A 27,582-nucleotide genomic window follows, 5' to 3' on the forward strand; every position below is an offset into this window, starting at 1 on the left:
CCGGTCTATCGCAAATTTATTTCATTACTTTTATTTACCGACGTTTCGACACAGGTTTCACTGGTCGTGGTTGCAGCTATGATGTCCCAGCAAAATGTCAAAACGGAGATTTGTGCAACTACCCGACGAAAAGTGTATGAAGAATTTTGGGTAGACATCACATTGTTGTACCCGTTATGTGTAGTGGGTGGTTTGAAAATGTTATATTTAGAGGTACACTGGTCTCTATTAAAGGTACACAGAGGTACACAAAAGGTACAATATAATTATAATTATTTTGTTGAAATTCGCCGAGGACAACCCGCCATACTGACGCACACAAATGAAACTATATAATGAGGCAAATTATCGACGAGAGATAAAAAATCAAAATTTTAAATTAACCCGACAATGTCATTTAGTCGTTGTTGTGTGTGGAGCCTCCCCATCGTACAATATCAGTTTTGATTGTCCAGCGATAGTATAAAATGGCAGTTTTAAAAACTAAATTTACATAGCAAAAACGAGTAAACATATATTACCGTAGGTACGTAAACCATGAAAGGAAATAGTAAATAAATTGTTTCCCGGACGAACAAACATCAACTTAATTGGCAAACAGGCAATGCAAGTTTGCAGAATGGCGGTGTTATCTCTGAAAATGAACATCCGACTAAATACAAACCTTGCGATTTTCACTTGCTTATTTACTATAGTAGTAAGTGTAGTAACTATATTTTTATTTTACATCAATTCAGAATGGAATTCAAGCAACCAACAATGATATTGATCCAGGCTAGACAGGGCGTCAAAGTAAAATATTTTTTCAACAAAAAAAATATTTTTTGAAACTAGTTAATGGAAAGTGGGTCTAATTTAGCTTGCAGGATTTAATTAAATGGAATGGAAACTAAATTAAAGCTTTTAAAAACTGTTTTATTATAAGCCCTATCAGGTAAATATGGGTAAGTGTGGCTGCGGGTTAAGTGTATCACTTCATACCGGGGCCTATTTGTTTACACATTGATTAGTGTTTAGTAAGAATTCATGCCACTCAAGTAGCAAATATATGAACCCACACTAACCCGCAGCCAATTTTATCCAATGCTAAAATTAGTCCGCTTGCATATGTAATAAATTATTTTATTAACGTAGTAACGGTTGAGAAACCGTATTAATTTTCTAGACAGTCGTAAACCGGCAATAAAACAAGTTAGTTGGAACTTCGCGTACACCGATACCTTTATTATCATCACAAAACAAACGAACAATACATAACACAACACGGTAGTAATGGTATCAGTCTATTATCATAATAACATTTCGTAATATCAAGTCGGGTCAAATATCAAGATTAGTTACCGTATTAGTTTCAGTTATATCAAATTGATTCCTTTCTACTGGTTTCTTGGTAGATATGGCAACCAATTTATTAATAATGGTACTTTTCTTGTTATCGAAACTATTCGAATCTTTGTTATATAATGTTTTTGGATTCCGAGAACGGTCCAATATTGGAGAATTTCGTTTATTAAGATACAAAATCATTCTATTCCATTGCTCAGAGACGCCGTCAGAAAATCTCCACCAAAATGATTCTATTTGTTTATTACCGAGGATTTTATATACGTAGCCTTCTGACTTTTTCTTTCGCTTCTTAGGCTTCCAATTTACGCTTTTCGTTTTCCAGGAAGCTAAATGTTCCAAGCTATTAACTTTAGATATTTTAACAGAATCACCGCTGTCGTTATGGCCAGTTTCTAAAGGCTTCGCTTGAGAGGTATTACTAGAGTTATTGTTTGTACTGTTCAAAGTATTTTGATCAAGTTCAGTTGTCGTGGATTTTGCCGTTGATTTTTGTATAAAGTCAGTTACTAACGCACGTTCGGTATTAGTAGATACCTCCAACTCCTCTTCTAAGGCCTCTGAATCTTTTAAACTAACTTTACTGCCGCTTCTTTTCCTTCGTACAGGTAATCCATGAGCCTCATCGTAGTCATTGGCCCATTGCCCCCGTCTGGCCATATCTTTCGATATAACAGTGCTGAAAAGTTAAACGCGTTAAACTTCAAAAGCTCTCCAATCTCTTATAAAAAGCTTATTTAGAAATTAATATTTAAAGTCATAGAATAGTCGTAAGATAGGTACTTATTTATTTTCTTCGTTTATATATATATTATGACTTTAAGGGTTAGAGTCAGGCCGTTAACACAAGAAACATACGCGACGATTTTTGATATACACCGTGTTTTTATTGAATTCCGTTAACTTCGGGGTATGGTTAAGTACGTTTAAGAGAACTAAACGGCATAGTTAATAGTCAAAAAAATATTTTTTGCTCTAAAAAAAAATTAAAAAGTAATTAAATGTAGCATGTAGCGTTGTTGTAACACGGGCATTACATTTAACTCAACCAAACAATTAAAATCTGTGACATATTAATGTCATTTCCAACATCGATTGACCGAGATTGTACTTAAGTTTAGCAGCAAATGTATGAACTCATTCTAAACACTAATCAATATGTAAACCGGCCCTAAGGCAAGTGTACACGCTTGTAGAGGCCTTATAGGAAAAAAATAAAATATTGTTTATCTCCGAAATGGAGTTAATTAGAATATCGGTGTCTTTGAGAAAGTTATTTGATTTAAGCTCAGGAATGCACCCTTGAAATTAACGGAAATCAGAAAAAACACGGTGTATATTTTAACATTTTTAACTAAGATGTAAAGTTTGTGAAGTTGGAGCTTGTAGAGTTAGGGCGTGTAGAAAAGTTAGAAGCTTGGCTCTACATGTCATACATGTTATCTCATTGAGATCTCATAACTCATAACTTTTGACGGTCCGAGCCATGTGGTCTTGTTTTGGCAACATTTGACATGAAAATGTTTGGGTGGAATTATATAACAAACATTAAATAATAAAATTAAAACTAAATACAGTAAATACGGGTATGTAACTAATAATATTTATTGCTTACTCGTATTTGTTATCCCCGTATTCCTTGAAATTAGGTTTGTTTATTTTAATCGGACTTTCGACTTTCGGCTTGTCCCACATAATTTGCTTTTTATTTTCTAACGGACGAACAAGTAGTGGCTGTACTGTTGGCGGTGTTAGCAGTGGAGGCTTGTGGGTTTCTTCGTAATCGAAGAAATTTTCGGCTGTCGATTTAGAAGGATCTGTAAATAGAAATTATTATGATAAAACTGTATTTAGGCGAACTCGTCAAAATGATGTTCTTTTATCTAGTCTTTTATCTATGCTTTTCACTTATGGATTTTGAAAAGTACGATAAAACCATGGAATTGTCAAATACGCTCATACACAGGCGCAGGGTTCCTAGCCTTGTCGGTATCGTCTTGGGTCATCCCATTCGTTTTTCGTCAAGTTCTTAAATAAGTCCTATTCTGCTTTCGTCACTCATTCTACATGGAAAGCCACCGACGATTGTGACGAAAGCAGAATAGGACTAACTTAAGAACTTGACGAAAAACGAATGGGACGACCCAAGACGATACCACCTTGTCTACTTGATCTTCTTAACTCTTTTGAAGTATGAAAAACCTCTGCACTTGATATAAGCCATGACTGCCATATTGAGCAGACCATGATGTTATCGCTACTCTTCATAATATTTTTTTAATTTATTTAGGCAACAAACCGTCTTATACAAAAATAATCTTATAAGCTATGTGTTAATAGACCTTGAGTAATAATTTCTAATCTAAAGCACAGAATAAATAATAGTACTAAGTACAGAAGACTCACTCTCTAACAAAACGCGCCTGTTACGATCAGCACAGATATGGCAGCTAGGTGGCGACAGCGCCACGCGCGGCTTATGGCAAACCCCAAAATTGGGGCCGAACGGATGTACTTTTAGCTACCTGTAGCAAAGCGACGAAATCGCGGAGTGAGACACGCCTGTCTAAAGTAGCTAGTGTAGGAGCAGTAAGAGGAAAATAATGGAAACCTACGTAACCAACATAGCCCAAATGAGACGTGCCTGTGGAATTTAGCTGGATTTGTCTCCATTATCATATTGGCGATAAGTTACCGTTACTAAGTATCGAAATAGAACAACGCTTGGGAATTTACGTACCCTCTGCGGCCCCGACTGAAAGTTGCCCCTGGAACAGCCTCTTTAACGATTAGACGGGTTTGGCTTCATTAAGCCCTTACCGCTTCTCCCTATAAACATCTCTGCAACTACCTAAAGCAGACACTAGAAATCTACATACCCCATTGACGTATATATCTATGGACTGGCCTTACGGGCACTAAAAATGGTACTAGTTCACCGGTTACTCACTAATTCCAGCCAATCGTGCAGTCTAACGCAAATAGTTGCGACCAATAGCGCGCGTGATGCGAAATCTCAAATAATCAACCAATCGCGTTGTAGCGGTGTCACATCGCTGTACTGGCCCCTGTCATGCCTCATTAGTATTTTTGCCCGTAAAGCCAGTCCCTAGATATCTATGTCAATGACATACCCGGTGTAGGCCAGTTTCTAAGTTGCCCCCCGAATACTGCGTCTCTAAAACGATTAGGCTGGGGTGTCTCGATTGCGTCCTTATCGGGGCTCTGCATGAACTTCCTGGCGCTTAGTCCAGAGCCTGGGAAGCCGGGATGCTGTGCTAACTGCGCGAAATATTTGGCGTACTTATCTGTCGTTGTTGTCTAAAATATTAAAATGAACAATAAAAGGGTTAATCTATTCAATAGTGTCATAATGTATTTTGAACCCAACCAAGATATACATATATGTGCCTACATCCTGTGGACTTAGCCAAGATGACAATTATTTTTCGACAAATAGCAATCGAAATTATTCATACCTACAATGCAAAACGGCTCCTCAACATTTTCATTCATTATTTATGTTTTAATTGGCTTTCTCTACCTATTCAAACGATTGCTATTTGGCTAGCTAGACTCTACGACATTTGATTTCTTAGGCTCAAATATGTAAAAAAATCACTAATCTAAAAACCAAATTTGGAAGGTGGTTAAATATTTGTTAATGGCCGGACTTGAAAAGTAGTTGTTGTCACAACCCGAGCAAATTTTGAAATAGCAGAAAATATATAAATACGATATGTGGGCCGAGTTCTAACTGGTCTTCGCTTCAGTGGCGGATTTGCCCTGAGGCCCAGTAGGCCCGGGCCTAGGGCGGCAAGATATTAGGGGCGGCAAATTGTGTCAAAATATTCGCTGTTGATAACAAGAAATAACTCAAGATGTAGTCAATATGATGGGTGCTGAGAAAGGGGCGGCTACCGCGCCTGGAGCCTAGGCCAGCAAAGACTGTAAATCCGCCACTGCTTCGCTTTGTTCTTAAAACATACCGGCTCCGTTCTCCTGGCACTGTGTATTTGAGCATTAGCTTCTATGGCCTTTACTCGATCTGACGGATCCTCAGGTATCTCAGCGGTAGCCTTTTAATAAAAAAGTTTTAGTTTAAAAAAAAACAAATACGTAGAGTGGGTAAAAATTAAAGATTCACTACAAGGATAACATGACAAATAGTCGTAATACTAATTTCTCTTGAATAGAGGCGGACCACCGGACTTTAAACGTCAAACTTCTATGAAATTATGACGTATAAATGACACTTGCACTACGTGGGCTATCAAATTCGCTGCAGACTATCCTTGGTCTGACTCTAGATCTATTCATTCATCAGTGGAGCCTCATCTTACCAATTCAATTTTGTTTATTTCATGTTGCCTTGCTGCTGCTTGGATAACTCTCAATCTTTCTTTAGAACCGCCTGGCAAGTCGTCGGCAAACTAGTAAGAAAAAAAATATATATATGTATATATATATAATAAATATAAACGGTTAATTACTGAAAATCAAAATCAACTATGCTGACCATTCTGACCTATTTACTTGATCACTTTATTTTGTTCTAAGTATTAAGGCCCTCATAAAGCATTTTGACCCAGTGATACCGATCTAATACCTTTAAACGAACAATTCTTGTTTATTTATACAGTGTGAAAAGATAAGTCGGGCCCTGGAGGGAAACTACCTTAAATCCTTAAGCTGGCTCAATTTTACTTAAAGGAGACATTCCTTTATTTTTATAAAGAAACAAAACTGCATTCAAAGATTTTCTAAAACTCGCTTGCCTCGCCCGGGACTCGAACCGACTAAAAATTCCAAAAAATAAACACTCGCAATTTTATTCTACTAGTCGATACAGTTAATGTTACTGATAACATTTCTCCAAGAAACATTAGGTCTTACACTCGTCTGTCGTATAAAATATCCATAAAATCGAACATTTAGTACTAAAGATTTTTTTAGACAAGCCAAATTGAAGAAAAAAAGAAAAACCTTGAAATGCAGTTTTGTTTCTTTTAAAAAATAAAGGAATGTCTTCTTTAAGTAAAATGAGCCAGCTTAAGGATTTAAGGTAGTTTCCCTCCAGGGCCCGACTTATCTTTCCACACTGTATACCTATACAGTAGAACCCGCTTAAGACGATTCTGAGGGGACCTAGCAAAATAAGCGTCTTAAACGGGAAATCGTATTAAACGTGAAATTAAAAATAGTATTATTTCATGTACAAACAGTGATAATGAGCGAATGATATCTAAGTGTAGGTAGGTATAAGTTCACGCGCGGCTAAATAATCTAGGAACACTAACGATTGTAACGATAGGCTCAACTATAAGTCGTGGAGTAACTAACTGCAAATAAAAATCTGGGAGCGATAGCTTGCACTCCGTGGTCCCTAACCGTCAAGCAGATGGCATAGCATTCTTATGCCGATAAGGACCCGACAAAAGATATTAAAGATAAAACAAAAAACCTAAGGTAGGTAATAAACACATTAAAAAATGTTGGGTAACGGCGTATTGCATAACAATACGACCGTATGATGGTTCTGGCAATAACACAAACGTGCAGATGGTTGGTAACGGGAATTTTAGATGGCGTATTAAGCGGGACGCGAGTCGTATTAACCGTGAAAAAATGTATGAAAACAGGCCTAAAGTTGCAGGGACCGGCGTAAAATGGCGTATTATGCGGGAAATCGTTTTAAACGTGATCGTATTAAGCGGGTTCTACTGTATATTATATTTCGGGGATCTCGGAAACATCTCGATGGAAATTGGATGGTATTCGCTATATGGGGGTTTTCGGGGGCGATAAATCGATCTATCTAGGTCTTATCTCTGGGAAAACTCGCATTTTTGAGTTTTTATGTTTTCCGAGTAAGCTCGGTCTCCCAGATATTTTTATAATAAAATAAATAAAATGTTGAATATTGACAAATTTTTAGTTGCTCCTGCCGAAATATGTCTGCTTCATGTAGGTCTTTAGTGCCACTTACTTGCAGCAATCTATCGACTGCATTCGAAGTCGTCGACGTCGGAGTGGTGTAAGGTGGTGCTGGAGGATCGAATCTTCGATCAGCCTGACCGGCCGCCTTAGACGTGAGTCGCATGAGGCTGCCTTCGTAGTTCCGGAATTCGTCCGACCCCATAATGGAGCCCATTCGGCGACGACTGTCTCCTAGAGGCTGGTCGCTGTCTCGATAGTCGGGTGTTATTTTCTCTATCAAGATTTAAAAAATAATGTAGAAAAGCATTAAATGCACAATGAACATATGAAGTCTGCAACGATTTTGATGGTACATGCAGTGCAAGTGTTATTTTAAACGTCAAACTTACGTATAAATAACACTTGCACTGCGTGTGCTGCGTGTGCATTTTGGTCTGAGTCCGCTTGACAGCTAATCCAAAGAATTGGCGTAGGCACTAGTTTTACAAAAGCGACTGCAATCTGACCTTCCAACCTAAAGGGGAAACTAGGCATTATTGGAATTGTGCGGAAAGAGAAGAGTCGTGCAATGTATGGGACCCAATACATTCCACGACTCTTCACTTTCCGAACAGACTCTAGTCCTGGTTCCTCACGATGTTTTCTTTCACCGAAAATCGACTGGTAAATATCAAATGATATTTCGTACATACGTTCCGATGAACTCATTGGTACAAGCCGGGGCTTGAACCCGCGACCTCCGGATTGAAAGTCGCACGCTCTTACCGCTAGGCCACCAGCGCTTGGTGCAGCAGGAACCAAGTTTTAGAAATATTCTGTGTATGTTTGTTTACTGATTGCCAATATTTTATGAAGTAATTAATACCTGTAGTAGAAATACTAATATAATGATGTGATTGAAATATCAACGTACGGCCAGTGTTGTCCCTGAGAGAAATGCTCGGTTCTCCGCCGCCCGCTCGTCGCCAGTCGAAGTCATCACCTATCTCGTCATCGTAAACACCTCGCTTGATATACACGGAGATGTTTGTCTCTGAAAAAATGTAATTAAATTAATAAATATTCCCCTTTATCACATCATCATCATCATCAGCCTACTCTCGTCCACTGCTGGACATAGGTCTCTAATCTTATATCTCTTAAATTCTACTTTTATTTTATTTTTCTGGTCAACATGGTGCAATAGCCGCTTATTTAATACCTTTAAGTAAATCATATGTTTTCCCTCACGGGACTGGCTTATGCCCAGTGTGGGGGTCAGTATAAAATGTAAATGCTGTTATGTTTTTCTGAAAATAAACTATTTGTATTTGTATTGCGCCATTGAGTACGATTTGCGGCAACTCTGGCCGCGTAGCCAAGATGCCAATCGCTCACGCTCCGTAGCGATCGAAACGCAACTGTCACTGTCGCACTAATATGGAAGAGTGATAGAGAGACATAAAGCTTTTCATTGTCGAAGCGATAGCGATTGTAACCTTGGCTAGGCCGGCAGATCCAGCCGCTTTGCGAAGGTCATCGCTCCATCTAGCCTGAGGGCGTCCTACGCTACGTTTGCCAATGCGCGGTCTCCACTCGAGAACTCGTCTACCCCAAAGGTTATCGGTTCTGCAGCTAATATGACCGGCCCACTGCCACTTAAGCTTACTAATCCGGTGGCCGATATCGACGACTTTAGTTCTCTGACGGACGGATTCCTCTTTACATCAATTCAAAGTTCGCTCAGCCACCAACTAGTTGACATAGATTTACGAAAGTGACTGCCACCTAGAATACAAAACTCAAAGATTTTTATTAGGTATGGAAACTTTATTAGATTTTTGGCCGGCTTAGCCGACATGACAGTGAATGTTATGTAACGATTGAACTTCAGCATAGGTACGGATCATTCAATCAATCAATCGTTTTGCTCCAATCATTTCTATTCCGCGCGCTAACTAATCAAACGCATGCCGCAAATCACCAGGGTCTATATTCTGGCGTGGAATGTATAATTGCCGGAGAATTATTGAGCATTTCCATAGATTGCTTTTACTAACATTTTTGTCACGTTTTGTTAAATGTTTTATACAAAATAATGTCGTGTAATTTCGCAGATATGTCTTAGTAACTTTCATACAAACTATTTAGGTACGCTCTTACCTTTGAGGTCGATGTACTCAGCTAATGAGTAATTATAACCCATAGCAACGCCTGCCAGTGAAGCTGTGAGTAGCAAGCAGCAGACAGATGAGCTGATGCAGCATGCCATGATGAAAACCACGACCCTGAACAAGGTTTTATTCATAATACCTTTAAGTTTTGGTAATCTATTCGATACAATACTTGCATAAGTATTACACTTACCCTAGGGCCACGGAAAGCACGCTCAGCGCGTCAGAGTGCCTAGCTAAGATGCTAGTCGTTTGCGCCGTAGCGAACGATACGGTCATCTCTCTCTATCACTCCTCCATGTTAAGGCTTCGTCACACAGGGTTTTCCGGGCGCCCCGCTCACGCCCCGCCCGGATAACGCGCCTGTGTGACGGAACCTTTAGTGCGAAAGAGACATTAGCATTTAGTTTGCTACAGGCGTAAACAATTGGAACGCTGACGCTCGACGCAGACGCCACAAATGTATGACAGTCGGCGAGCGAGCACGCTTGTGACGCTCGAAGTATGCGTTCCTTGGCCGGGGTGTTAAAAACTGCATGATAGTGATTTTGGACTTATAAGTTCTTATAACTACGAGTATGTGCCTTTAAAATGGCTGAACATGTCACAAATATTTTGAACAATTGAGTATTGTTATTAAGAAGATGTACAGTCAGCAGCAGAAGTTACTAAGCGGGTGAGGTGTTCAAATTTACCTTGACACGCTGTTTTTCTCTTAACAATAAAGTCGCGTCAAGATCATTTTGAACACCTCACCCGCTTAGCAACTTCTGCTGCTGACTGTACCTAATATTATATTTAATTTTACCTGTGCGATGCATCGAAGCACCAGGCCATCCATGTAAATATGCAGCACATCGTGAGAGCATTTCATTGATGCCAATATATCTACAATCAGATATAAAAAAAGTATCATCATTTTGTTGAGGTGGTTTGCTGGTAACGCGATTTCTCCCGAAAAAAAAACTAAAGCCAGATATTTGAACAATCCGGTTTTGTAGCTATCTGGCAATTAGACTTTGTGGCAAAGCTATATTGACTTTAAACTCGGGTCAGAGTCCTAACCTATCCCTTTAAAATATACCTATGTATAGTTCGTATTTTTAGCATTAGAAAGAACTTCGCAGAAGTAATCTTGTGGTTCCAAATCCGGCACTTTTAGCGGTAATAATTTGAAGTGAATTATATGTATTGACCATGCGACATTAGATAATTCAACAATTATTAACAATTAAAGAGCCTGATAAAAACTGCACGCTTGCTTCTGTGGAGTTCTTTCTAATGCTAAAAAAAACGAACTATAGGTGTACGACTGTACGTGAATAGAAATACAATGAAAATCGTCAGAATAGTGAATTTGAGAACGTTACCACAGTCTATTAAACAATACAGTTATTCGGCAAAGCCGTATAGACAGGGCAATCGTGCGGGGTGCGAGGGGCGATGGGTGGAAGGCGCACACGAACTGCAGACATCGCTATTGTTAGTAGCTCGGTACTACTTATACAGGGCTAGCAATGCTAGCATGTCTTGTGTCAAGTGAAGAAGAAGACCAGTGGGCAGTTGTGTAAAAGTCTGACAACCTTATTGTGTTCTTGTGCGGTCTTGGTATTTACGTACACGCGTATTCGGGAAACGAGATAATCACAAGATCTAGAGACGATATAGAGATCAACTAGATTTACATAAGATATCGACTAGATGTGACTTGGATATCTAAGTCATAACTTGTCGAAATCGTTCAAGAGGACCTCCAGAATCGCGGAAACGTCAAATTTGACATATCTATCTTACAAATATCTTTAAATTATCCATATCGTAACTTATTGAGGTCTAGTAGAGATCTAATTCATTTTCAGAATCGAGCCGGTAGACATCAAAGGCGTCGGTGTTGTTATTTTTTACTGTGTGTTTTAAGTACTGTGAATATATACCTTTAAATAATACGGAAAGAGTTATTTCGTCAAAGGGCCTGTGTCCGAAGTTCGCGCATAGCATCCGCTTTGAGAAGAATTGCTTGCTTCAACGGTTGCGCGAAACAAGCACTCATCGTTGTTCTAGCTTCTGGTTGTTGTCATACCGCGGGAGTACCAAGAGGCCCGGTATTTTAATTATTTATTGGTGAGTTATTTCAGGATCTTTACGTGTCATCATCAGTCAACAAAGCAATGACACTGTCATGTACCATAATCTAAATTTTGTAAAAGGACTTCGTTGTAGGTTTTAATTAAAATAAATGAAATGAAGAAAACGCCAGTGATTCTAATTTAGAGTTTTGAGCTTAGCGAGAACTAACATTCGAAGCAAAAACTAACATTGCTCTCTTATTGCACAAATAACGATTCTAGATTTCTTGGTCTAAACAAAGAAAAGTCTGCAACGATTTTTATAGCACAAGTTTAATTAAACCCGAAACTTCTAGAGTATGTGCGGAAAGAGAAGAGTTGTGGAATGTATTGGGCCCCATAACAGCCGGCCTACCAAGATTACAATCGCTACCTATCGCTTCGACAACGAAACGCTTTGTGTCTCTCTATCAGTCTTAGCCCCCATTCGCACGACAGCTTTTTCAACGCGCGTTAAAAAAGCGCTTGAATCTATCCGCACTCTAAATTCGATTTAAATCCAACAACGCTTAATAAAAAGCGCCACCGCCATCGTGTGAATAAATACACATGTATCCATTTGTGCCATTCGAACGCTTTTTTAACGCGCGTTGAATATGCTGTCGTGCGAATGGGGGCATGGGGGCTTACAATCATATTAGTGCGACAGTGACGTTGCGTTTCGATCGCTACGGAGCGTAAGCGATTGGCATTTTGGCTACCCGTCCAGACTCTATAAAATGATGACGTATACATAAATAACACTTGCACTTTTCTTGGTCTAACTTTACTAGCATCTGACATGAGATAACTATGAATTATATCAAATATCATTTCCATTAGTATAATATACATGTGTTTTTGTCGCTTTTTGCTTAGTTTTTAATCGTAATTATTACTAACAATTATAGGCCATTGTTGTCTTTTAAATAAATTGAATTGAATTGAAATATACCCAAACGCACAAATAAAAGCTACACTAAGAAGATAAGGAAACAAGATATCGAACGTTGCAAATTGAGCCCTAGAACAGCGCAAGTTGTCGCATTAGGAGCGCTTGTCAGGGGTCGGAAACCGGTATTTGCTCCATACAAAAATACCGGTATTATTAAGTTCTTTTTTCGTTCTTTGCTTTATTATTTCACTTTTAATGGGACAATCTAATATCACAAAGTTGTTACCTTAAAAACATGATTTAGTCCTACGTAAAGAGCATAAAATAATTCAAAATATTGGGCTAAATCGGGGTTTTTAAAAAATACCGGTTCCGAACCCTGGCGCTTGTTGACACACATCTGTTCCGCAAACTTTTACTAATAGTGCCGACCCACTTTGCTCACAGGTATGGGCTTGTACCGAGTTCATTGGGTTCTACGTAAATATTTGGTTTTGAACATGGAGATAGCAAACACTGCGGATATGTTATTGCTAAGACATACTTATAAATAAGTCAAATGCCAACTGGGGATTTACAGCCTGGCAAAAAAGAGTAGAAATTAAAAAGTGGCAACACTATAGTGTCGTCCCTTTCAAATCAATTTATATAAGAGAACGGGATGACACTACAGTGTTGCCACTTTTTAATTTCTACTCTTTTTTGTCAGGCTGTACGACTACTAATCCGATAAATACTACAAATTATGTTAAAAAAGTATATTTCGTGTTTGAGGTCAATGTGGCTAATTCCGTCATAGAGACTATTCCGTCCACGAGCGTATATTTCTTTGATTAAAAAAAAACTATTTTCTTTTGATTACTGAAAATAAAAGCAATCGCTTCTTTGAAATTATCAATGTTGTTCGTTATTGGAGAAAACCGTATGACGGAATAGAATAGCACCTATGACGGAATTAGCCACATTGACCTTATGTTGTTAGCTTTAAGAACTTACCAACTTTACCCCAGAGTTCTTAAATAAATGAATAATAGAAGCAAATACACTGTTTATTAGAATACGTGCTATTATTTTAGTAAGGGCTTGAAAGAAAACGCAAATAAGAAAATGTCAAGACCAGCTAAATTTTATGAAGATTCGACGAAGTGTAAAACCCATCTAAGTAAATCTTGAACCTGTTATGTAAAAAAAGTAGCTATATTTACTCAACTTCATAACTCATTTAACTGCTAAGCTATACGACCGTAGGTAGTACCTACTACATCGTAGCCTGTAGCATTTTTCGGTATGATGTACACACAAAGGTTCTTTATCTGAAAAAGGCTGAATTTAAAGTATACACAAAGTTGTTTCTTGACTGTGACGTAAAGATAACTATTATATGACCTTTCGTCTTTCTAAGGAGACTATTTTTAAACAGTGCACTTTACTTCTCATGACGCAACGCAAACAAATTAAACTATTTCCATATTTGTGTTTATTAGATAACTTAAATGTTAGTAGCTTTAAAATTAGTAGGTAGTTTTCTCTATATGTCTTCAAAAGGTAGCCTTGACGTGATAGTCCTGACCTAACTAGAATTGTATTAAATGTCAAACACCTAGGTTCTCTGCCCAGTATCAGGCGTGGCTCACTCCGCGATTTCGTCGCTTTGCTACAGGTAGCTAAAAGTACATCCGTTCCACCCCAATTTTGGGGAAAGCCATTAGCCGCGCGTGGCGCTGTCGCCGCCTAGCGGTCATATCTATGCTGATCGTAACAGACGCGTTTTGTTAGAGAGTGAGTCTTCTGTACCTAGTACTATTATATTTATTCTGTGCCAGTGTCATCGGCCCTCATAACATAACATAACTCATACACACACAGCAACTGTTTTTCTCGCATTCACCTTCGATTGGTAAACGGTAAAGGTCAATCACCAACACATACAGTTCTAAACGTTACCGTGATAAAAATAAGGTTGAAAGTAAACTGGCAACTCGTATATAGCGCGGCCAAAGCGCGACACAGCTGAGTGCGGTCATTATGAAATATTCAGGAAAGTGCCCTTGTGCTGTAATGTTCTAATGTCGGTCTTTGGATAACTACTACTACTAACCAAATGTGGCCAGAACGTCGGGTGTAACGCGGTTTGGTACAATGGAAAGCTTTTACAAAACGTTTTTTTGTTGTGTGTTGACCCCGTATATAACAAACGTATATATATAATATTCAATTCATCAGGGGAGGACGGTTAGTAATTGTCTGTACATAGCATTGGTAACACATCGCTAAACCTAGATTTTTTACACTGTACTTTTAGCTCTTAGCTCCCAAACGCATACTTATACAATTCGATGTCAATTTGACGACCGGTCTGGCCTATTGGGCAGTGACTCTGCCTATGAAGATAGGTCCCGGGTTCGAATCCTGGTATGGGCATTTATTTGTATGATGATACACATATTTGTTCCTGAGTGATGGATGTTTTCTATGTATTTAAGTATTTATATATTATATATATCGTTGTCTGAGTGCCCACAACACAAGCCTTCTTGAGCTTACCGTGGGGCTTAGTCAATTTGTGTAAAAATGTCCTATAATATTTATTTTATTTTATTTTTTAATTATTAATGTGAGGGAAAATAACCGTTAATATACTTTGGGCTCGTTAATATCACTGATGCAGGTGATACATCCGCCATCATCATCGAAGATCGTTCACCAACAGATGCCAGACGGTCCTTTCATGTTAAAATATTCGTTATAATAGTAAAAGAAACCTAAATATAGTTAGCAAAATAAAAAGTATTGTATCAACTTTTGCGTTTACGTCAGCCTATTTTAAAACAACATAAAACAAATCTCGACTGGTTGGTGGTCTCTCTGGTGGATATAAATATCTCAATAAGCAACGCGCAAATTTAATTATTTCGTCTATGTTTACTTGTCATGGCACTCAGGATTCTCAATCTCATCATTCATTTAGTCTTCGCCTTTTCTTTGTACCACATAACAGCGTTAAGGTCATGTACTACGATTTTCCCTCATACGAGTATATACCTACATACTCGTATGCTCGTGGTTAATAAATTATTAGGTAGCCGAGTTAGTTACCTTTTATTAAGGTCAGAGAAAATAATGTCATTAAGTATGTTTTCTTAAGTAGTCCTAATGGAAGTGTGCATACCCAACAAACAATTAGGCGACACTTAGCACTTATTTTATTACCTAAAGACATATAACGGCTGTAGAATAGCTATATACTCTAAGCTTACAGGCTCTGGTGACATCAAGGTCTTTAAGAGGTCCATGTATAGCTTTAAGATCCACAGTAGCCGTTTTGGCCGCTATAATGGATCTTAAGCAGCTAGTGTTATAGCTCAAAGTGAATTCTACCACCTTAACATCTATAGGAGTAATAAGCAGCTGCAATTTTCACTTAAGGTTCTAAACAGGCGATAAAAACTCTTTTATAGCTCCGTTACTCGCAATCGCTTCTTAACTCTCTTGTCTCACTTACAGTCGAAAAGAGAAGTTATGAGTCACTTTTATAGATCACGTACTCGCAGACGGGCGTTATTCAATACCTTAGTACATCTTATATAGCGGAGGCAGTTATAAAGTTGACCCAAAAAATTTTTATTAAGCTATGAGCTTAATCATATATGTTCCTTGAGTAATTCTAAGCATTTCAAGCCTGGGAGGCAATAAGAAATGTGTGTCTACTCGGATTTGTAATGGATTCAAACTTTCAACCTCTTTTTAACCCTGTTAGGGGATGAATTTTACAAAACGCTGAAATTACTTTTCCTGTCTTTTAATAATATCCCCAAATACAAAGATTCAAGTCCCGCGTTCGAAAAATTTTTTGATATCCATACAAACTTTCAACCCCTTTTTCACCACCTTAGGGGATGAATTTTCAAAAACGCTGAAATTAGTTTTCTTGTATGTTTATAATATATCGTTTTACGAAGTTTCAAATTCCTAGCTTAAAATAAAACTTGAACCCTATACAAACTTTCATCCCCTTTTTAACCCCCTTAGGGGTTGAATTTCCCAAAATCGCTTCTTATCTCTTGTACACTTTATAAATGTAATCTAGTGTGCAAATTTCAACTTTCTATCTTTTGTAGTTTCGGCTCCGCGTAGCAAAAATCTCCAACCAAATTTTTCACCTTTTTACGTTTTCTTGTAAAATTACTATGAAACTGAAAAAAACAAATATCAGCAATGAATTCTACGTCTTTGGTTTATACGAAAATGATACCAAACTTGCCCAAGTACCCACCAGGATCAGAATAGATTTTTTTTAAAGATGACGGGTGGCGGCCGTCTTTGTACCCCACCCTCCCCCCCACCCCAGGCTAGAAATGCTTAGAATTACTCAAATATCAGATGTGATGAAGCTCATAGCTTAATAAAAAATTTTTGGGTCATGTATGGCAGCGATACATAACTGATTCCAGTATATCAATCAATCAATCAATAATATTTTATTTCGAACCAAAAGTCCATATGTGTTAGTAACATACTAATGCTTAAATCTAGGGTTAGTACAAACAAAACATTAACATTAAAACAGATTTTTACATAATGGGACATGTAGCTGCACCCAGTGCTTCAGCCATGGTGAGTCCCACCGGTCGGCCAACATGCACAGGATGGTATTCGAGCTGGCGCGCCACCGCCTCAACAGCGAGCTGCACCTCTTTCTGATGATCGCGTGGAAGCCATCGATCCGTCCCTCCGTGAACATTCCCGATGCGCTGCAGTGTCGCGGCAGCCCGAACACCACCCTGTACGCATTGTTGTACTGCACCCGCAGAGCGCTGTATGCCCGCCGCGTATAGCTGACCCATAGGCTGCACGTGTAGAAGGATTGGCAATATGCTTTAAAAAGCGTGGCCTTCACCTTTTCGGTACATCGTGCAAACCTACGAGCAAGCATATTGCAGCGCACAGCCAGCGCTCTGCGTTCCCTCTCAATATCCATATTGTCGCACATGTCATCGGTGACCCAGTGGCCCAAATACTTAAAATGCTTCACTTGTGCTAAAGGAGTGCCACAAAGAGTAACAGGGGGCACACTGTAGGTCTTATTACCCGCTTTGAATAGCATAAGCTCACTTTTGCTAGCATTGTATTTGAGCCCATGGGCCTCCGCATACGACTCACATTTGCGCAATAAACTAATTAAACCACCCACTGAGGGGCTCAGCAGCACCATGTCATCCGCGTAGCTGATGTTATTAACGCGCACTCCGTCTATGGCACATCCGACATTGGCACTGCTGAGCTCCTCAAGCAGTTGATTCATATATAGGTTGAAGAGGCGCGGCGAGCTTAACCCCCCTTGCCTCACCCCGCACTCCAACCTATATGACTCCGAATACGCTCCAGCCCACTTCACACTATTTTGTTGGTGACCATACCAATATTTAAGTAACGCGGTAACTTCACACGGCAAGTTAGTCTCCGATTGTAACTTATGCCACAGCATGTCATAAGATACGAGGTCGAATGCTTTTGACAGGTCCAGGTAACAGGCATATACAGGCGTTTTTCTTGCCGTGTAGTACTGGACAGTCTGCTTCAGACATAGGATGGCAGATTCGGTGGATAGGCCCGGTCTGAAGCCGAACTGAGCGTCATGCAGGTGGATATGCTTAGCCAGCTGTTTATCGAGCAGACTGTCCAGAACCTTCGCAATTACATTGGCCAACGAAATGGGCCTGTAGTTGGACATGTCAGAAACATCGCCCGTTTTGTTCTTAACAATCGGAACAACTACCGTATGCATAAGTTCATCCGGCAGGTAACTATGACTTAAACAAAGGTTAAAAAACAAAGCAAGTATTCTTGGTAGGTGTACACCCGCGTACTTTAAATGCTCTATGCTTAAGCTATCCTTCCCAGGAGACTTCCCTCGCACCATCTTATTAATGACTGAGGCTACCTGTTTAGCAGAAAATCTCACAATATTGACTTCAGGATATTTCTCAGCACCGCACATCTGAGACGCGGGCGACAGCGGTGATTCTACCCTAAAGTGGCGCTGAAACGCATTGGCTATTTCATTTGGCTCATGCAGCCCAGCTACGCTCACAGGCAAGGCCGCCTTAGGGTTTAATTTATTTGTCGATTTCCAAAATTTACCAAACTTTTTACTAGAATGTAGTTGCGCAATAATATCCATTCGGATCTGATCTTGATTAGTTTGACAATATTTTAATTTAGATTTGAAAATTCTTTTAGATTCGTACATTTTAGTGTAAATATCTCCGGAAACCGGTTTACCGCTCGATAACCACATTAGATAACATCGCCGTGCCTCCCTGTGAGCACAGCTGACGTGCTTGTTCCAGCCGGGTATGTACTTATGCTTCCTACTTTTAGGCGCATTATGGGAAAGTCGCGCGCCCTCCGTAAGTATACATGTTATATTTGAGTACATAGTATCCAAAAGTGATCTATGATGTTGATCAAAGCATAATTTATCTGCGCAACCAGCGAACAGGGAAGGAAAATTAATATCTCTAAATTTTGAATTGCAATATTCATGAAACCGTTCTATTTGTTTACAATCCCTTTCGCCCCAGACTACTTTGTTACAGACTACAGGAGGGGTTATAATCTTAGGCACAATATTTGTAATATTACATTCAACCAACAATGGCAAGTGGTCAGACCAGTAAACATCCTTATCTAAAACATAGGTATTCACAACTGCTTGCCGCGCCGCACTAGTCGCTATGCAATGATCCAGCCAGCGTCGGCAGCCATGCGCTTCACTTACAAAAGTGTAGGTATTTGCCGGTAACAAATCTATATCTACGCACGACCAATTCTGTTCATGACTGAAGTTCATAAGTTCAGAGTAAAACTGCTCACCTGGATGCGAGTTAAAATCCCCGAGTATATAAACGGCTTCCACATCACTATTACTCTCGATTATTGCACTAATTTCACTGAGACAATCAATAAACTCCGTTAAATTGTCGGCCGAGGCAGTAGGCATGTAGGCTGATATTATTAGCAACGCGCGGTCACTAAGTGCGATTTTGATCGCCGCGAGTCGCGCACTACTACACATTATTACCGAAACACAGGGAAACATAGTTTTGTTCCATAGCAGGGCCACTCCGCCATAAGGCCTGCCCCTCAGGATCCCGACCGATGTGTCGACTGCTGAAACGCCGGTGTATCCGAAGTTTGAGTTAATACTTCCCAGGTATGGTATATCATGCGGCAGGAGCCATGTTTCCTGCAGTGCGATAATATCTGCCTTACAACAGAGCTTTCTCACACATTCGATAGATCGAGTAATACTTCTGCAGTTAAAGCTAACTAGCTTTGTGATACTTGTCATAATTATTAATAAAATTAAAATTTATTTATTTCGCCACCTCTACCTCTTGCCTCTCTTTGAAATCATAAAATTGCCGAAACAATATGCCCTCAGGCTAGAAATCATCCCTCATAAATATTTCCATTTTATGTTTTGGCACAAATATTTTGAAAGCATTATAGTCCTTTGTTTTTCTCATGTTAATTTTTACCACCTTTACATCTAATTCAGACTTCTGTTTCACGTAATCCGCGACTTCGTTCTCCAATACATCTTTCGAGACTTGATAAATGTAAATAGGCGTCTTTATATCAGCGGCCTTGAACTTATCGTTAGCGCCCACGCTTGCATTCCCTCTTTTTCCAACGAACCGATTCCTTAGCCTTCTTTTTTGTACCAGTTGCCATTCCTCATCCAAGACTTGCGATTTCCATTCACCTCCACTCGCAACCGTGGCAAAAGATATTGATTGTTTTGATTCGGTAGGAGCGGGCGCAGGTGCATCTATCGGCTTAACGGCCGGCGATTTAAACTCCGGTGCATGAGTCATCGCCTCGTTACTAGGCGCCTTATCTCTAACCACCGTGTTATTCACAGCTGATACGATCGAGTCATTATTTTGTACGTCGGTTGACACTTGACTATATGAATTCGGTTGTCCAGAGTACATATCCGCCTGCCCAATTTCTCGATAGGAAGCTGCATTTAAGTTCAGCGTAGGTATGCTTTCATTAAGTTGAGATCGCTCCGGCTCGCAATATGCAGGTGCCAAACCCATTGGGCCGCTGTTATATTCAAAGCTACTTGTAAATGCACCACGTCTTATATTAACGTTACGATAAGAGTCATTATTCGTCTTAGGCAAAGGACAATTAACCAGCTTTGATTCCAATGAGTCTATCCTCTCATTTGTGGCGTAGTTCTCTTTTATTTGCTGCACATCATGTTGTAATTTTAATATGTCCTTTAAAAGCCTTGAGCAGTCTAAATGGTCCCATAGAATTGGGGGTAGCTTATGTAGTTCACGAGCGACGAAAATGGGAACTTCATCTGGATGTGCCTCCTTTATGGTACGGACGATGTCATCAATGTTGCGTAACGTTTTTCCCGATCTTTTTCGAATTTTCTTTCGCAGTGTTGATGACATTGCATCAAATAACAAATCTTTCGCAGTTTTAATGTCACTCTCCGAGAAAGCGCTGATGCATAAGCGACTAATGGTATCCTCGTTCATTACATTAATCTTGTTACTCACAAACGCCAGTACTTCACTAATCACAATGTTACACTTCGTACATTTAACCACATCAGGCGGCATTTTGCCTCGCAGCGAAAGCAAGTTGCGCACACGCACGACACGAGCGCTCTCGGGCGAGATCGAGCGGCCACTGATGTTATTAGAGTCTTACTTACAACCTAAGCCTATAGCGCCATGTTAATATGACCGATGAATCAATAAGCAAAACAAAAACTGTTAATTAGAACGTAAATACTTAATAAAAATCGATACTTTTACTCAATATAGACATAATGTTAGTATTGTTGTATTTAAAACCGGACTTCACGTATATTGTGTAATTATGCGAAAATTAAATACGGTGGACCACAATTTAAAAAATATTATATTCAGATAAATATGCAAAGGATCAGAGGCCCTTTAAAATTTTGTTAGTAATACATATAGTTATTGACAGTGTAATTAATTTCGCCATCATAAATCCGCAGATAACACCGGCATCAGTGAACTAAAATAATTATTTGCTTTTATTTATCCGCCATTACATTTCACTTCAAGCTGTCACAGTGCAAGCTTACAAATAATAATACAAAATGGAAACATCTGCAACCAAAGCAGGCAGGGCTAAGGAAAAAATGTGCAATTACCTTCTTGAGTGTTACAAATATTGACTTTAAATGCTAATATACCATCTAAAGCTGAAAGTATCATCTATATAGCTCTACACTACTACTCAAACAGTTAGTAGTCGCTTATTTGGCACCCTTTTAAATCCTAAGTTGTTAATCAACGCTATTATAGCACTACTTTAGCGCTCTTCTACTACAACAGTTTGTAGTCACCTATATGCAACCCATATAGCTCCTAAAGAATTAATTAACACTATTGTAGCTCCACTATACCGCTCTTATGTCTCTTTTTTTATCCGCTAACCCTACTGTAGCACTGTTATAAATCTTATGGTGATAAAATTTGTGCCCAATCCGGGGTTAAAACGGGGTTATAGCCGGCTATAACTCCTATTTTTAGAGCACTAACTACACCTAAAGAGTAAATAGGCGCTTATATAAATCTCTTCTAACCCTTAAATTTAGCGCCTAATGTTAGTTGGGTAGGTACACCTATAAATAAGAATGTACTTCTTAATGTATTTGAATTATGCTAAGAGATTAGTAGTTTTAAATATACGTAATGAAAGTTACAAATCATATTTTGAGCAGCATCCTACATATGCATTCTATATACAAAATGTCGTCAGAAACTAAATCTGAATGGCTACAAACTCGATCGTGTAGAAACTTATTTTACATGTTTATTTAGATTACGTATAATGAATGAAAAAACAATAGGCCAAACCGGATTAAAATATTTAAAAACATAAACGCTATCTGCGGTTGCCGGGGAACACTAAGTACTTATCTCATAATTATTAGTCAATCAGACAAACACATTCATCATTTAAAATCCACTTGTGTTTTCAACATACGTATGCATATCTCATCAACCCTTTAACCACCGAGGGCACTGAGACATTCTGATCCAGAAACCGTTTGACATAGGATAACAAGCGACCTTAAACTAAGGTACATCATTAACCTGCTTTGTCCCATCCGTGCACGTAGGCAAGCCGTGCTTGTTTTGCTTCCATTCTGTCTCGACCGAAATCCTCCTAACACATTTGAAACAGGTATACGTTCTTCGTAGTACAGTCAACTGTAAGAATATGGGAGTAGCCAACTTATTCAAAAATATGTCCCATATAGTTCTTAATTCGCTGATAAAATATGTCCCAAAACTCATAAGTTATGAGTTTTGGGACATATTTTAGAGATGATTTACTTATGCACCCATATTTTTACAGTTGACTGTACCTATCTTGCGTTTTACACGCTTTTAATTTGCTCCTCTCCGTTTATAATTGTATTATAGTCTTTATATATATTGTATACAAGGGGTGGTATTCGACAAGCGACGTTTGACGTATCGTGTTGACCTCCCGTTGATGTGGGAAAAATCATAAGTTCTCGAATACGTACAATGTCAAAATTTGACATTAACAATCCACAGTTAGGGTGACAAGCAAACCAAACCGAACGACCCTTAGTTTAGAGTTGAGTTTTGGATGGTTTTGGTTGTACCAAATGATATTATCCACCGTTGATGGAATCAACACTCAGTACCCATATAACCATTCCAGTCGCAGAATCATCAAAGTGGTAACTAAATGTCAGATGTGTCGTAACAGAGTCCACACAATGTGTCTAGAATTGTTTCGAAACAAAGTGTCGTCGCCGTGTGTACACTTTTCCGTAACAAGGTGTCGACACATTTGTGTGCACTTTGCGTGCGGTTTGCGACTAAATCTGACAGCAAATTTGTGACAGCAAATGTCAATATAAAATACCTCTTGAAAACCAAGGTTTGTCAAACTACTATTAGTGTCTCGTGTGAGCCGTAAGTAATTCTAGTAAGTCATCATGGGCGATGCAAATGATAATAATCGACCAAAACCATATAAACACCCAACACCCGTCAACCTTTTACAGAAAAGTTTTTAAAGAAATGCAATAAGCTACTTAGGTCAGCCAACGAATGCTCAAAAAAGTTGTAGAGGGAAATGCTCGGAACACAATTTTTGACTCTGTAACTTGGTTTGGACAAGTTAGGAGGTGAACATATCAAAAGTCCCCGGCCGTAGCCCTTGAGCGGGGGGAAGAGAGGGGGCTTTGAATGTCCCATTTTCCGGTTTTTCGATTATATCTCGGAAACTATGTATCTTAGCGACATGGCCACTTATACAAAATGAAAGTTAATTTAATTTGTTACAAGTTTATTCAGTCAATTTTTTCGATATGTTGAATAGTTTTTGAGATATCCGCTCTTGAAAGTTTATTTAGCGCTCTTGAAAGTGCTAGGCCGTGTATGGTATCGTTTTCGTATAAATCTGGGTTGCTGAATCCATTTAAGGTATCACATTGAAACCATTCCACAAAATTAAAAAAATCTTTTTAGGGTTCCGTACCTCAAAAGCAAAAAACGGAATCTTTATAGGATCACTCGTGCGTCTGTATGTCTGTCTGTCTGAATACACAAAATAGTTCTTTACCTATAGATGACAGGAAAACCTATTAGAAATGTGCAGTCAAGCGCGAGTCGGACTTAATGTACGGAACCCTTAATACGCGAGTCCGACTCGCACTTGGTCGGTTTTTTTTAAACTCCTCTTGACGCTTAACCGCTGAACCGATTTCGTTGAAATTTGGTATAGAAATAGTTTGCGTCCCGGAACAGGACATAGGATAGATCTTATAACCAAAATCATCTTTTGAAGGTGTGAAAAGAGGCGTGGAAATTTGTACGGGAAATCAATAACCACTGAACCGATTTATATTAAATTTGGGATGGTCTACATCTTTGATTTAGTTAAAAATGATAAAAAAAAACATGACTTCAAACCTAAACTTAAACAGTATTAACTTCAAGAAGTCAATTCTGAATTCCTCCCTACACCTCATTTCACACCTTTGAAGGATGATTTTTGAGATAACTTATTATGTCCTGTCTCGGGACTCAAAATATATGTGTACTAAATTTAAATTAAAACTGTTCAGCAGTTTAAGCGTGAAGAGGAGTTTAAAAGAAAGTAAGTTTATATGTTTTTACTTTGGAATGGTGTCAATGTGATAACATAACTAAATTTGGTACTGCGAATTTATACGAAAACGATACCAAACATGGCCTCGTAGCTTTACTGTTGTAGAAGTCAAAATAAAATTGAGAGCCCTAAATTCTTATTACTTGACCAAACTTGTGTAGAAGGAAAAGGAAAAATAAAAGTCTTCGGCAGGAATACAAGACACAAATATATTTTTTTTTGCGTTACTATTTCAATCATCAAATAGAAACATACCTTGATTATATTATTCTAGTGAGATCCTCACAGATAAACAAAAACATTTACTTAAAAAATTACAAGGTCGAAATGTCACGGAACTTGTGAGAGTAATACGTGAAAAATAAAAACATTTATGACAAAAAAATCTGGACACAATTTAAGAAGCATCCTATTGCGTCGAGGAATCATCTGTATTTTTGCTTGTTTCATTACCTCCTCGCTTCTTTTTTTGTCCTTTGTATTCTGTAGCAATTTGTTAGATCTGAAAATAAACATAACTTGCGTCGTCACGGATGTCGATTTATAGGTTTTAGGGAGTGCAGAATTCGAAAACGATGATCATTTTATAATCCAAGATGGCCGCCACGTATTTTGTCATAAAAGTCGTCATGAATATCGTTTTATAGGTTTTAGGAAGTGCCGATTTCGAAAATGATGACCAGTTTGGAATCCAAGATGTGTGCCGTGCACTTTGTCATAAAAGTCGTCATGGATATCGTTTTATAGGTTTTAGGGAGTGCAGAATTCGAAAATGATGACCATTTTGGATTCCAAGATGTCTGCCGTGCACTTTGTCATATAAGCCGTCATAGATGTTGATTTATAGGTGTTAGGAAGAGCAGATTTCGAAAATGATGACCATGACCAACAAAACGACATCCATGTCGACTTTTAACATAGTGCATGGCCGCCATCTTGGATTCCAAAATTGTTATTATTTTCGAAATCTGCGCTCCCTAAAACCTATAAAACGACAGCCATGACGACTTTAATGACATACTGCATGGCCGCCATTTTGGAATCGAAAATGGTTATCGTTTTCGAAATCTGCGCCCCCCAAAACCTATAAAACGACACCCATGATGACTTTTATGACATAGTGCATGGCCACCATTTTGGAATCCAAAATGGTCATCATTTTCTAAATCTGCGCCCCCCAAAACCTATAAAACGACACCCATGACGACTTTCATGACATAGTGCATGGCCGCCATTCTGGATTCCAAAATGGTCATCATTTTCGAAATCTGCGCCCCCCAAAACCTATAAAACGACACCCATGACGACTTTCATGACATAGTGCATGGCCGCCATTCTGGATTCCAAAATGGTCATCATTTTCGAAAGCGGGGCCCCCTAAAACCTATAAAACGACATCCATGACGACTTTTGTAACATAGTGCATGGCCGCCATTTTGGAATCCAAAATGGTCATCGTTTTCGAAATCTGCGCCCCCTAAAACCTATAAAACGACACCCATGACGACTTTTATGACATAGTGCATGGCCACCATTTTGGAATCCAAAATGGTCATCATTTTCTAAATCTGCGCCCCCCAAAACCTATAAAACGACATCCATGACGACTTTTATGACATAGTGCATGGCCGCCATTTTGGAATCGAAAATGGTTATCGTTTTCGAAATCTGCGCCCCCCAAAACCTATAAAACGACACCCATGACGACTTTTATGACATAGTGCATGGCCGCCATTTTGGATTTCAAAATGGTCATCATTTTCTAAATCGGGGCCCCCTAAAACCCATAAAACGACATCCATGACGACTTTTATGACATAGTGCATGGCCGCCATTTCGGAATCGAAAATGGTTATCGTTTTCGAAATCTGCGCCCCCCAAAACCTATAAAACGACACCCATGACGACTTTTATGACATAGTGCATGGCCGCCATTCTGGATTCCAAAATGGTCATCATTTTCGAAAGCGGGGCCCCCTAAAACCTATAAAACGACATCCATGACGACTTTTATGACATAGTGCATGGCCGCCATCTTGGAATCCAAATTGGTCATCGTTTTCGAAATCTGCGCCCCTTAAAACCTATAAAACGACACCCATGATGACTTTTATGACATAGTGCATGGCCACCATTTTGGAATCCAAAATGGTCATCATTTTCTAAATCTGCGCCCCCCAAAACCTATAAAACGACACCCATGACGACTTTTATTACATAGTGCATGGCCGCCATTTTGGATTTCAAAATGGTCATCATTTTCTAAATCGGGGCCCCCTAAAACCTATAAAACGACACCCATGACGACTTTTATGACATAGTGCATGGCCGCCATCTTGGAATCCAAAATGGTCATCATTTTTGAAATCTGCGCCTCCTAAAACCTATAAAACGACACCCCTGACGACTTTTATGGTATAGTGCATGGCCGCCATTTTGGATTCCAAAATGGTCATCATTTTCAAAATTGGGGCCCCCTAAAATGTATAAAACGACATCCATGACGACTTTTATGACACAGTGCATGGCCGCCATTTTGGATTCCAAAATGGTCATCATTTTCGAAATCGGCACTCCCTAAAACCTATAAATCGACACCCATCTCGACTTTTATGACAAAGTGTTTGGCTACCATCTGCATGCAAGACATTTCTATTATTTTTACGTGCAAAAATGGCCCCCTGTCAACTTCCAACCGAGATTTAATCGATAATTTATTCGATTAATGTTCAGATTAATTCAATTTCAATCTATGTTAGGTCGACTAAACTAATCGTGATTAAAATTTGAGGATTAACTTTTTTTATTCCATTAATTAGTCGAATAAACAGTTAATCTATTAAGTCCCATCTCTGACCACGTCATTTTTACACTTTGAGAATATCTGAAAACAAATGAACACAAGGAGCCATTTTGCAAA

At 38.9% G+C, this 27,582-nt stretch overlaps 2 protein-coding genes and 1 long non-coding RNA gene across 3 annotated transcripts in view; 2 read left to right on the forward strand and 1 right to left on the reverse strand.

Annotated features, from left to right (window-relative positions):
• LOC134670121 (uncharacterized) overlaps window positions 1-27,582 on the forward strand; it is a 385,516-nt gene that overhangs the window by 134,759 nt on the left and 223,175 nt on the right. The window lies entirely within an intron of this gene.
• LOC134670093 (uncharacterized) overlaps window positions 1-27,582 on the forward strand; it is a 165,675-nt gene that overhangs the window by 131,565 nt on the left and 6,528 nt on the right. The window lies entirely within an intron of this gene.
• Window positions 1,089-11,575, reverse strand: LOC134670087 (uncharacterized). The gene is made up of 10 exons (XM_063527767.1): window positions 11,372-11,575; window positions 10,246-10,325; window positions 9,427-9,551; window positions 8,198-8,317; window positions 7,334-7,557; window positions 5,688-5,777; window positions 5,334-5,423; window positions 4,479-4,665; window positions 2,960-3,161; window positions 1,089-2,023 (listed from the first exon to the last, which is right to left on the reverse strand). Exons 2-10 carry the CDS (start codon window positions 10,293-10,295, stop codon window positions 1,321-1,323), a joined length of 1,791 nt encoding a protein of 596 aa, XP_063383837.1. The 5' UTR covers window positions 10,296-10,325; window positions 11,372-11,575; the 3' UTR covers window positions 1,089-1,320.

This window comes from Cydia fagiglandana, chromosome 13 (assembly GCF_963556715.1).
Source record: "Cydia fagiglandana chromosome 13, ilCydFagi1.1, whole genome shotgun sequence".
Classification (NCBI taxonomy): Eukaryota; Metazoa; Arthropoda; class Insecta; order Lepidoptera; family Tortricidae; genus Cydia; species Cydia fagiglandana.